At 49.3% G+C, this 12,448-nt stretch overlaps 2 protein-coding genes across 2 annotated transcripts; one reads left to right on the forward strand and one right to left on the reverse strand.

Annotated features, from left to right (window-relative positions):
• Positions 1-20: 20 nt before the first annotated feature.
• LOC135641017 (ubiquitin-fold modifier 1) lies at positions 21-2,925 on the reverse strand. The gene is made up of 4 exons (XM_065155985.1): positions 2,774-2,925; positions 2,567-2,664; positions 2,095-2,127; positions 21-318 (listed from the first exon to the last, which is right to left on the reverse strand). The coding sequence occupies exons 1-4, from the start codon at positions 2,854-2,856 to the stop codon at positions 251-253; spliced, it is 282 nt and encodes a 93-aa protein (XP_065012057.1). The 5' UTR covers positions 2,857-2,925; the 3' UTR covers positions 21-250.
• An 847-nt stretch (positions 2,926-3,772) lies between these two features.
• On the forward strand, positions 3,773-6,457 carry LOC135641352 (uncharacterized). The gene is made up of 3 exons (XM_065156710.1): positions 3,773-4,003; positions 4,592-5,730; positions 5,779-6,457. Exons 1-3 carry the CDS (start codon positions 3,773-3,775, stop codon positions 6,455-6,457), a joined length of 2,049 nt encoding a protein of 682 aa, XP_065012782.1.
• The last annotated feature ends 5,991 nt before the right edge of the window (positions 6,458-12,448 follow it).

The raw sequence follows: 12,448 nt of genomic DNA on the forward strand, positions 1-12,448 counted from the left end.
GCCAAAGCTTACATTCTTAATTAAACAAATAAGAAATAGTTAAATTTATTGGGCCCATGTTGCATTCTCCACTATATCAATATCACGTACATGTTTGTACTAGGCTAAATATTAGAGAGAAATCCAGTAAAATGACATGCCATGTTTTCTAACCTCTCATGTGAGGCAGAATAACAAATTCAGAGTAAAAATTATGGCTCAGAACAAAAAAGGTAAACTCCAAAGTGCTGGAAATGGTAGCACTAGACATCTAATGAGCACCCACTCTGTCCCGAGGTATGAGACGCAACTCTGAGCCATGCTTCAGAAATACATTACCTGCATAAGAATATAACTTAGCAGAAATGCACAGTGAAATGATGATGCAAAATCACATTTTTTTATGTGGAATAGGAAATTCCAATTAAAATTACAACTGACAAGGTCTACTGAGCTTCTGAGAGGAAGAAAAAGGAAATTGAAGAGAGGTTGCAAAAGCAAATGAGTATATGATACATTCTGAAATAACAGTGAGTAAACATGGGAAGAGTTCACATCATGTTGCAACAAATTGACTTTTGAGAATCAGTTTGAACAAAAGCAAAACTATAACTCCAGGAAATGTGCATCTTCAGAAAATGACTGCTTATAATATATCCTAAAAGCCTCATACAAGGTGATGCTCCACTTCTTGGTTACCTCTCAATGTCCTCAGGTATCGGGCTGAAATTGCTTATTACAAACTACAACACGCCTTTTTGTTTTCTGTTCCATCCAAAATTCTTCCAAAGTCCAAAGGCATTTTGGAGCAATTGCTCCATAGTCAAACGAGCTAACACTACCATTACAGCACTTCTATAACCTGCCAGCTAATTAGTACTTAAGGCAGGTTAATCTATCCCCTAGATTTCCTAGGCTACAAATCTAGAACAAATTTACCATGTCTTATGATAATCGTAACTACCATGGTTTCAACAGTTGCCATTGCAAGTGGCTTTCATTGCTGAACCCATTTGATAACTAATACTCGCCAACAATTTCTCAAAATACTCGAAAGGAGTTTCTTGCAAGTCAATAGTACGGGCAGAAAGGTACAAGTAGGCCTTTCCTTTAAATTACTTATAAACATGAACTAAAAAGTTGATTGACACCAACTATCCAAGTAAAAAAATGGAATGAATCATTGGAGAATGTTCGTGTCTATCTAGGAATACAAAGTTTCAAGAGAACTGGCTATATTTGCAATCTCTACTTTGAATACACAACCTTGACAAGCAAATTTCTCAATGTTCCATGTGAAGATCCTCAATAGTTATTCCCTTTGTCCTCTCTATAGTATCACCCCATCGCTCAACTGAAATACTAGAAAGGTACAACCAATCAACTTAAGATACAGTATCAAAAAAATGGATTAAATACCATCAAGTTCCTTCTCTTACACTCATTGTGTCATAACAAGCCATAAAACTGTCAATTTCATCCACCCCTAGACCCCAAAGAATTGTGCAAACTAAGATAATCAACTACGTATATAGTTAGGAATAATAATACACATGAAAAAGCCTAATATAACCCAAATCTGTAACACAGCAGATAGATAATCATTTCTATCCAAATCTTGTATGTGACAGAATCTAACCAACTTTAATATTCTAAACGTGTTCAGACGGTTCTAAATATCAGATACAAATCATAGTTATTTCTGCATTTCTCACACTCTTACGGATTATTAACTCAAGATTCTTCTGAATAACACAAAAACCATCATTCTCTGGCCACCTTGTCATTTAACAAAAAATGACTCATTCTTAGTGCTCAAACAATTTCTTCTCCAAGTGGAAGAACAGATCTGAAGATTTTCTTGTAATGAACAAGGTATTGCCAATCATGGTGCAAATAATATCAGTCCAGTATCTGAAGATTCTGATACTCATAACTACAAAAATTCCATTCAGGATATCCTGATGATGAAAAACTAGGGGCAGACCCAAATTCTGATTGCAACCATAAATGTGTCAACATAATCCAACTTTCAAACATTGCATGAGAAATAACAACTTCTGTGGAAAATAAAGAAAGCAACAGATAAGGAAAAGCGGGAACATGACAGCATACCTGCACTTTGTTGCGGATTAATACCCACGCCATCTGCAAGAGAGAAAAGAACATGACTTTAAAGTAATGCACAGATAAATATTATAAAAAATGAATTACAACTATTCTCGAGTACAAATATTCTATATCCGCCAAGGAAATTATCTCAATCCATTACATTGCAGTGAAACATAAACCTAAAAAGCAATTCACCATGGCTTTTCATTTTGCTCTTGATCTACATAAGGAACAGTGCAACGTGGGAATCCACATATTGTATGTCCTCCAGAACGTCAATTTCGCATTAAATGTGCAACTCTACTGAAGCCATATATGGCGAATTACCAAACTTTTTTTATAAATTTCACAAGAAAACCCCGAAAGAAAAATTACAAATACAAAAATCCTCACACGATCATGAAATTATGCCAAAATTCAACCATTTCCTTCGACTGCAGATTCCAATCCCAAACTACCAAGGGTTGAGTTATACCATTGGTGATGATGGCGCTGGTCTGAGGGGGGACCTTGAACTCCTCCGCGGCGAATTTTAGCACCGCAGTAAAAGGGGCCGCCTCCGGAACGCTGAAACTGAGATCGGATCGACCGATCAAGGGAAAAGAAGCAAGGGTGAGCCAAAACTCTAGAAATCGAAGAAAAAAGACAGATACGACGGCAGCGAGGGGACAGGGAGCCTCACACTTTGTAAGGGAGCTTCGGATCGGAGGTCAGAATCACCTTGAACGACACCTTTCCACCGCCTGCCGCCGATGCCGATTCCATGTCTCCCCGCGGCGGAGGTCTCCCAACAGAGAGAGAGAGAGAGAGAGGGATACGTACATAAATAACCGAAATGTTATATTCCTTGTGAACGGTCTACTGTTATATTAAACATACCATGCCGTTATATATGTTATTAACGCTACACGAGAAGATATTAGACAAGTCATGTAGAAGAATAATTTTTTATTTTTTTGGTCAATAATATCAAGAAAAAGATAATTAAATTATATATATATATATATATATATATATATATATACACACACGAGAATATTTATGACTCGATTCTAGCTCGAATGTCGAGATAGAATTTGATGAGGGTAATAATTACAATAAGACTCGCGTGACATTAGCTACCCTAGATGACGCCTCCCGCCTTTGTTGACTTGATGAGGCACTCGGTCAAAGCGGACCGGAACGCCTACTAAGGCGTATTAACACCCTACTCACGCTTGATCCCCCACGTCACGCTAACGGCAATGTCAGACGCTACCAGAAGTACGATCCTGCTCCCTACGGGTAGGCACATCACACCACGGTAATTCTTACTATAAAAATCCTTGCGCGCTGAGGAGAAAGGGAGAAGAAGGGCAGACACCACTCGCCTAAAGAAAAGAATCTCCCACGACCACTGACTAACTTGATCGTCGAAGGGGTCGGGCCGAGCCCCCCGACCCGACCTTTGTGCAGGTGCGAAGCCGAAGGTCCCCACTGGACGCACAGGCGAGGAGTTCTTGCCCGGAGAGAATAGCGACCCCTTCCCAATCGGAGCACCGTGATCGGCCACGTCAGCAGTCGGGAGGAGTGTCCCAGGAAGACCCCCGTCATCCGGACTCGAACCAAGCCGCGTCGGTTCCAAGGCCACGACTTAAGATTGTTTACACTAACATTTTTTGCGCTAGAAGGAGGGCGCGGAATGTCGGGGGATCACCCGATTGGTTCAGACGAACCTGCGACTGAGGGGTTACATCCGATTGGAGCTTCAGGGGAACATCCCCCGCACAGAGATCTTCGTGACGAACACCTCGCCATGACCTCGGAGCGCTATTGGCAGATATTCAACGACCCGTGCCTGTCGCCGTCCGACGGCACCCCCGCCGACCCATCGCCCGTGTCATCTGAGGCCTTCCACGACCTCACCCATCAAGTCTGAACTCTGACTGGTATGGTGCAATCCATTATTCCCCTTGTTTCTCGTCCACTGCGCTCCCCGCCCGTCCAACCACTACGGCAACAGGAGCCACCCGTTCAAGCTCGCACACCACCTCGGGAGCTCCCCGCTTTGCCTCGGGTCCCGTCACCCCCACCCGGGGGTCGGGTGGCAGCCAACCCAATAGGCCATCCGGAACCCAAGGCATTATCTTTGGATTCTACGGATTCCCTGCGAGACCAGTCGCGCTTCGTCAATCAGCGACTCGATGAGGTGCAGAAGGAGGTCCGCAAGTCAAAAGGAGAGTTTGGGGAGGACGCACACCAGGGATCCTCATTTATGCCCGAGATATAGGACCAGATAGTCCCCCCGAACTTCTGACTCCCCTCCTTGGATGCTTACGACGGTTCCACCAACCCAGCGGACCATATAGCCGCTTTTCGCACCCAGATGGCGCCCGAGGACCAAGAACACACGACTTTCCTCACCGATCTAGGAGTGTATTTCTACAAAGTAATGTCGTTCAGGCTAAAGAACGTGGGAGCAACCTATCAGAGAGTCGTGAACAAGATGTTTGCCTAACAGATAGGGCGGAACGTCGAGGTCTACATTGACGACATGATCGTGAAGAGCCGTGCGGTGGCAGATCACCTGACCAACTTGATTGAAACATTCGCCACGCTGCGGAGATACGGTCTACGACTCAACCCGGCAAAGTGTGTTTTCGGTGTCAACTCGGGAAAGTTCCTCGGGTTCATCGTACACGAAAGAGGAATCGACGTCAACCCAGAAATGGTCCAGGTAATCATCGATATGCAAACCCCTCGGACAATCAAGGACCTACAGCGACTGAACGGAAGGCTCGCTACCTTGTCTCGGTTTCTATCCCGATCGGGTGATCGTTACCTCCCCTTCTTCCGGGCGTTGAAGAACCCGAAGGACTTCCAATGGACGGCGCAGTGTGAGGAAGCTTTCATACAAGTCAAACAACACTTGACCAACCTCCCCCGCCTTGCCTCGGTCTCTTTGGGGGAAAAACTCAGTATTTACTTGGCTGCCTCCCGGCGCGCGATCAGCTTCGTCCTGATCAAAGAAGCCTCCGGTGAACAACTACCGGTCTACTACATCAGCCATATCCTGAATGGGCCTGAGGAGCGACACCCACCAATTGAGAAGCTTGCTCTGGTGCTTGTACTTACGGCCCGGAAGCTGCGGCCCGGAAGCTGCGGCCCGGAAGCCCACCCGGTCGAGGTAATCACCGACCAACCACTCAGACAGGTTTTATCTAAATTCGACGTTGCAGGTCGGCTCCTCAAGTGGTCGATAGAGCTCGGAGAGTTCGACATACATTACACACTAAGGATGGCCATCAAAGCACAGTCAGTAGCCGACTTAATCTCAGAACTCGTCCAAATCGAGGACCAGGTTCCCGGCCAACCCGGGGAAGCGTGGGTCAGACATGTGGACAGCTCGTCCACCTCGAGTGGTGCCGGCGTGGGACTGGTGCTATTAGCCCCCGACGGGCGTTCGTTCAAGCACTCCCTCCGCTTCGGGTTTCAAGCAACCAATAATGAAGCCGAATACGAAGCACTCCTAGCAGGACTCAGATTGTCCCGCGAGATGCAGGTGGACGCTATCCATGTCCTCACCGGCTCGCAGCTGGTAGCTGAGCAACTCAGTGGTGGATACGAGGCCAAGGAACCGACCATGGCAAAGTACCTAGCGTAGGTAAAAAGCCCAGCCTCCAATTTCTCTCACTTCATGGTATCCAGGGTGCCAAGAAGCCAGAACGAGCGAGCCGACGAGCTGACTAAGCTGGCCTCAAAGTCGGACTCCAGAACCCAGCCCGAGATCGAAAGGCTCCCCTCTCGCGCCATCTCGGTCTTGGCTGTGTCTTCAGCCGACGCTTGTACCACATGGGTGCAGGAGATGCTGTGCTTCAAGCGCAACGGGATCCTTCCCGCCGACGAGGCTACGGCTCGGCGCATCCGTCGAACACAGGCATGGTACTCCGAGGTGAACGGACGACTCTACAAGCGGTCCTTCTTGCACCCATTACTGCGATGTCTCGGGCCTGAAGAGGCTCAGATGGTCCTGGCCGAGATTCATGAAGGGATTTGCGGAGAGCATATCGTTGGCCGGACCTTGGCCCACAAAATACTTCGCCAAGGGTACTACTGGCCCACTATGTTCCGAGACGCAAGATCCTATGTGCAGCGTTACGGCTCGTGCCAGAGGCACACCCGAATGCCCCGACAGCCGGCGGTTCCACTCGCCCCCATTGACTATGCGTGGCCATTCGCACAATGGGGATTGGACCTCCTCGGCCCTTTCCCACCGGCCTCGGGGCAACGGAGATATATCGTCGTGGGAGTAGACTACTTCACCAAGTGGCCTGAGGCCGAGCCGCTAGCAACGATCACGGAACGACAAGTGGAGAAGTTTGTCTAGAAAAACATCGTGACTCGGTTCGGCTTGCCCAGAACCATCATCACAGACAACGGATCCCAGTTTGCCAGCGCAAGGTTCCGAGAATTCTGCGTGAACTATGGGATTCAGTTGAGGTTTAGCTCGGTGGCCCACCCCCAGACGAACGGGTTGGCCGAGGTGACCAACCGATCTATTCTGGACGGACTCAGGAGGAGAGTGTCTGTGGCCCGGTTTGCTTGGGTGGACGAGCTCCCAAGTATCCTATGGCCCCTGCGGACCACCCCCAAAATCGTAACTGGAGAGTTCCCCTACAGCCTCTCATATGGGACCGAGGCTGTCCTACCCCCCGAAGTGGTTTTCCCTACCCCTCGGACGAAAAACTATGATTAAACCACTTCGGCCCAAGGAGTGCGAGCCGGCCTCGACCTACTCGAAGAGCGGCATGCTGATGCACACCTGAGAGACCTCTCCTACAAGAGAGCCGTTGCCAGAATCTATAATCGCAAGGTACGGCCTCGACCCATTAAATTAGGTGACCTGGTTCTACGCAAGGCCGAGGTCAGCGACCCGACCCGAGCGCGCGGCAAGCTCGCCCCCAATTGGGAAGGACCTTATCGGGTCATTGACATCGTCAGGGTCGGCACGTATTGGCTTGCAACCATGCAGGGCCACCCTTTGCCGAGGACGTGGAACGTGCAAAATCTCAAAAGGTTCTTCATATAAAAGAAAGGTGAAGTAGACAAGATAGAAAGATGAGAAAAGAAGTTTTATTGAAATCAGAATCTGATTACAGGGCCAGACGAGCTACAAACTAAACCCCTAGGTTATTACAATGTTATATTTCTCGGAGGCTTCGGCGCTGTCGTCAAAACGGACCTCGTCTGGCATATCGACGCTCAGGTCTTCGGGGCAGGAGGCGAAGGGGCTTTCCTCGACCTTTAGATTGGGGTGGCGTGCCTTGAAACGAGCCAAGGCAATCTGGTACCCGTATTCATAGGTAACCTGCCTCGACCGGACTAGACCAAGCTGAAAGCTCGAGGACTCTTTGTAGTCCTCGATCAGCTTCCTGTCTCTCTCCGGCTGCTAACTCATCTCGGCGGCTAGGGCGTTGGAAGCCCCTTTCACCTCTACGCGAGCCTCCTCCAGCTTTCGTGCAAGGCCCGTCGCCTCATCCCGAGCCAGACGATCCTCGGTCCTAGTCACCCTCAGGAGCTTCTGGAGCTCATTATTCTCATCCTTTATCACTTTCACCCCGGATGTGAGGCGCGCCGACTCGGCCTCCAGCTCCGAGGCACGCTGCTCGGTCACCCTCGAGACGGAGGGCAGGCGTGTCACCTCCGCCTCCAGATCTGAGGCTCGCTGCTCAACCACAACAACCGCCTTTGGAGCCGCCCTTGCGCGGACCTCCTCTATCTGCTGACGTAGCTCGGCGTTGCGGTCGCTCAAAACGCCGAGGGCCCGACCCGCGTCGCGGACGCGGTCCATCAACGCCATGGTATAATGATGGCTCTGCAAGGAGAAAGAGTTAGTACAAGTATCAGTCGTGCAAGGAAGTCGATAGCAAAGTGCTTACCCACAGCAACGATTTAGCAGACTTGCCCAACAAAACATCTGAGGGCAGGGTGTACAGATCCCGAGCTATGTCGGGATGAAGCCCACCTCACGCGAAGGAGGCCCGGCCTCCCCGTCAGCCCATACCCGGGTCCCACAGGTCAGGCCGGCCCACCGGGCGACCAGTGGGTCGGTAGGTTGGCCCTCCGGGAGTCCGCCCATCATTCGAGCCTGATAGGGCTCGTCCTACGCAGGAAGGCGACATAGGTCGCGGATGGAGGGTTCCCGAGGTGCCTTCCCTGCCACCTCATTGCTCAGTCCGACTTCACCCCGACCAAGGCCTCGTCGCCGGTCACGGTGGCCTGGTTCAACAACGACCTCCCGAGCCCGAGGTGGAGGCATATCCTCCTTCTGGGGGGCCGATCTTCAATTTCTTCCGAGGCCTGCTGACCTCGAGTTCTATTGGAGCTTCTTTTGTGCCGGCTCCAGGCTCGGTCATTTGACGCGACGACGTGACCGACGAAGTGTGCCCCCTGCGCACAGCGACGAGGTTCACCATCTCTGCACAAAAACACCAACATTAGTCAGAACACCAAAAAAAGATCCTTAGAAAAACCCTAGCATTACCCGCTGTGGTCATACCTCGAGGCACTAGGCTAAGACTCGCCTCGATCAGCCACTCTCGGTCATCTCCCGGATAACCTGAGAGGCTAGGAGAATCTCCTTGAGCCGTCGAAGGTCCCTGCGCTCCTCATTGTTCAGGGACAGAGCGGTGTTGTCAATCACGCGCGCTGCCCACCGGAGCCCGAAGCCCCAGTCCTCCGAATGGCAGATATAAAATAAACGCCCCTTCCATCCCTTATTACTGGAAGGGGCCCCGCTAACCTGGAAGCCCGCTCGGGCGGACAAATAGAAGCCCCCAACCCTTTGGAAAGGCGAAAGTAGGAGAGGAAGAGGGACCGGGTTGGGGTAATGTTGGCGTAGTGGCACTCTCTTAGGAACGCCACGATAGCGCCCGGAGTTCGGTGCCATCTGTGACGGGGAAATACGCTACCACGAAATGCAAGAGGTGATGACGGGATGCAGTGGGAGGCGTAGCCCGGCCTCGAAGGCATCCAAAGTCAGGGTGAAACCTTTTGGGATAGGGTCGTACGCCCGCTGCCCCGGCTCGGGGGCAGTAAGAACAAACTCCTCTAGAACACCATAACGGCCTCGGAGGTATCCAAGTGATGACTCGCTCACGATGGAGTCGAGGTCGTGCGGCCACATTAAGGCTTTGAGAGCCCTAGCCACTTTTTCGTCAAACGACAAGTTGGGGCTCGTTGGCAATATTTTCGCTCCGGCATTACCGGAGGTGGATGGCGAAGAAGATGGAGGCAAGGAAGAGGGGGAAGCCTTCCTCACCGACCTTAGGAAGGAACAGCAGGATAGCCGAGTCGGACGAAGCAACACAGTCCGAAGGAGCAACTGGGCGAATGCAAGTAACAAGATGTACAGGAAGCCAACTGCACACTATATATAGGCCAAATCCTACCAAAACGACAACCCTTCCTCTCCTGAAGCACGTTGCGAAACGTCACTTCGCCATAAATATGGCCTGACATGGCGGCCCACCGGCGCGTGTTGTGGATCCTGAAGCGCTGATCTTATCGGCCTCGAAAACCAACGACTCCCGAAAGTGACGGTCTCTTGGGCTTCCCTTGGAGGTGACTTGGCTTCTCGCGCCTGCGCATCACTAAGCAATGGATTGCTAATCAAGACCAAGTGGTTCCTCGGCTGCATGTTACCCGAGACCATGCCTGCACGGCCAACCCGCCTGTGCCGTGCTCCTCGACTACATGTTGCCCGAGACCATGCCTACACGGTCAGCCCGCCTGTGCCGTGCTCCTCGGCTGCGTGTTGCTCGAGACCATGCCTGCTCGGCCTGCCCGCCTGTGCCGTGCTCCTCGGCTGTGTGTTGCCCGAGACCATGCCTGCGCGGCCTGCCCGCTTGTACCGTGCTCCTCGGTTGCGTATTGTCTGAGACCACGCCTGCGCGGCCTGCCCACTTGCACCGTGCTCCTCGGCTTCGTATTGCCCGAGACCACACCTGCGGGGCCCGCCTGCTAGCGTTGTGCTCCTCGACCACATGTCGCCCGAAACCACAACGTCTGCCCGACCTGCTCGACTGAGTTGTGCTCCTCGGCTACGCACTACCCAGGGTCACCCCTGCGCATCCAACCCCCCTTCATTACTAAACTCCACGATTCCCGCACCCCTGGCAACGGACCGGCAAACGCCCGACAGGGACAATTTCTCAAAGCCGAAGCCATGCATCAGACTCCCATTATAGAAACCGACGCATAGCTTCCTTCAAGGGGGGAATATGATAAGGGTAATAATTGCGATAAGACTCGCGTGACATCAGCTACCCTAGATGACACCTCCCACCTCTGTTGACGTGATGAGGCACCCGGTCAAAGCAGACCGGAACGCCTACCAAGGCGCATTAACACCCTACTCAGGCTGATCCCCCACGCTATGCCAACGGCAATGTCAGACGCTACTAGAAGTACGATCATGCTCCCTGCGGGCAGGCACATCACGCCACGGTAATTCTCACTATAAAAACCCTCGCGCGCCGATGAGAAAGGGAGAAGAAGGGCAGACACCACTTGCCTAAAGAAAAGAATCCCCCACGACCACTGACTAACTTGATCATCGGAAGGGTCGGGTCGAGCCCCCCGACCCGACTTTTGTGTAGGTGCGAAGCCGAAGGTCCCCACTGGACGCGCAGGCAAGGAGTTCTTGCTCGGAGAGAATAGCGACCCTGTCCCAATCGGAGCACCGTGATCGGCCACCTCAGCAGTCGGGAGGAGCGTCCCAGGAAGACCCCTGTCATCCGGACCCGAACCAAACCGTGTCGGTCTCGAGGCCACGACTTAAGATTATTTATCGAATTTGTATTTTACAATTAACCTATATAAAGATGCAGTGATTTTTTCAATTCGAATCCTTCTGATGTTTTAAGTTAGTATTCGATAATGATAGAATAAATTTAATAAACAATAATAAATCTCTATTATCATGACTAATATAACTTTTTATATTAATCCAATCGAGAGGAATATTTCAAGACTATTTCTTCCCCTATCTATCACTTTTGGATATATTTAAAATATTTTCTTATCAATATTTTGAACCGATGTACACGCAGTCGAGTTGTTAATCAGATTATGCTTCTCATCGCTGACTACATAATCACATTGCGTTGCCACGTGTCGAATTATTATTGGAGAAAATATACATCTCTTATCGATCAATATCTATTGAGCTATTTTGATTATTTTTTGATTCATCCTAGTAAAATACCTATATATATGTCAATTAATCACTCATAACAAGTGAAGGATAAAGATACGAAGGTAAATGATCGAGTGACTCTTTCCCAATGTAGGCTCATATATACATATTATTTTCAATTATCGATGAGTTTTTGAACCCTTAATTGTTGATAATATATATTTGATAATAGTAATATTTTTCCACCATTCTCAGCTGCAAAACCAACCGATAATTCCTCATCCGATTTGATGATTGATGCGGTGACCGAACTATGTGGACTTGCCATGGAGACATGGCAGACCGTGCAAATGCATGGCCACCACATGTTCGCGTGGGCATTAAATAGCATCACACCACATGTTGACTGGTTCAAAGGTGGCATACGACGGAAGAACACCTTTCACCGATAAGCTTCCTCGGCCGACACAAACAGTTCCCTTTGCTTTCCGTTTAATGCTCCTCACAACCAACGACATGTCGCTGTACGCAAAGCACCGGCGTTCGAGGCTGGAACGATTGAATCCTGTGGCGTTTGTGAGTTCTCTATTTGTATCTTTTGATGATCTATATTTATTATATATATAATTATCCATATTTTCTTTTAAAATAATCTCTTGAAATTAACTTTTAATACATATAATATTTTTTCAATAAAAACTCGACACATAATAGTGAGATTAGATTAAGATAATAAAGATTAGATGTCAGATGTCAAATTCAAGTTGATCAGATCAACACCACAGTCAACCTAATAGGATCGACTGAGCTATAAATTAAGAAGAGAGAAAAGAATCCATCGCATGCTCATCAATTTCCTTGTGGATTAAAACGATTAAAGAACTGAGAGGACGTTGTCGTTGAGGTTGACCGGATTCTGTTTGACTTATCCGTCCGATCGTGTTCGATGCCGACGAGGATGTCGACCGAGTCAATTTGCTTCGTGCAGTGTGAATCCGCCGACCGCAGACCCCGATTCGTCCAAGGTTGGGCTAATTTACTGGACGCGTTGTTGGATGATGTGGCAATTGATCATTGGCTCGAGTCCAATTGCTGCCGACTATGGCAAACCACGTGTACGATGTGCGATCCGTGTTGCGTTTGGTGATCGTCTTAATCACGACAACATATAAAATATCT

This window comes from Musa acuminata, chromosome BXJ3-6 (assembly GCF_036884655.1).
Source record: "Musa acuminata AAA Group cultivar baxijiao chromosome BXJ3-6, Cavendish_Baxijiao_AAA, whole genome shotgun sequence".
Classification (NCBI taxonomy): domain Eukaryota; kingdom Viridiplantae; phylum Streptophyta; class Magnoliopsida; order Zingiberales; family Musaceae; genus Musa; species Musa acuminata.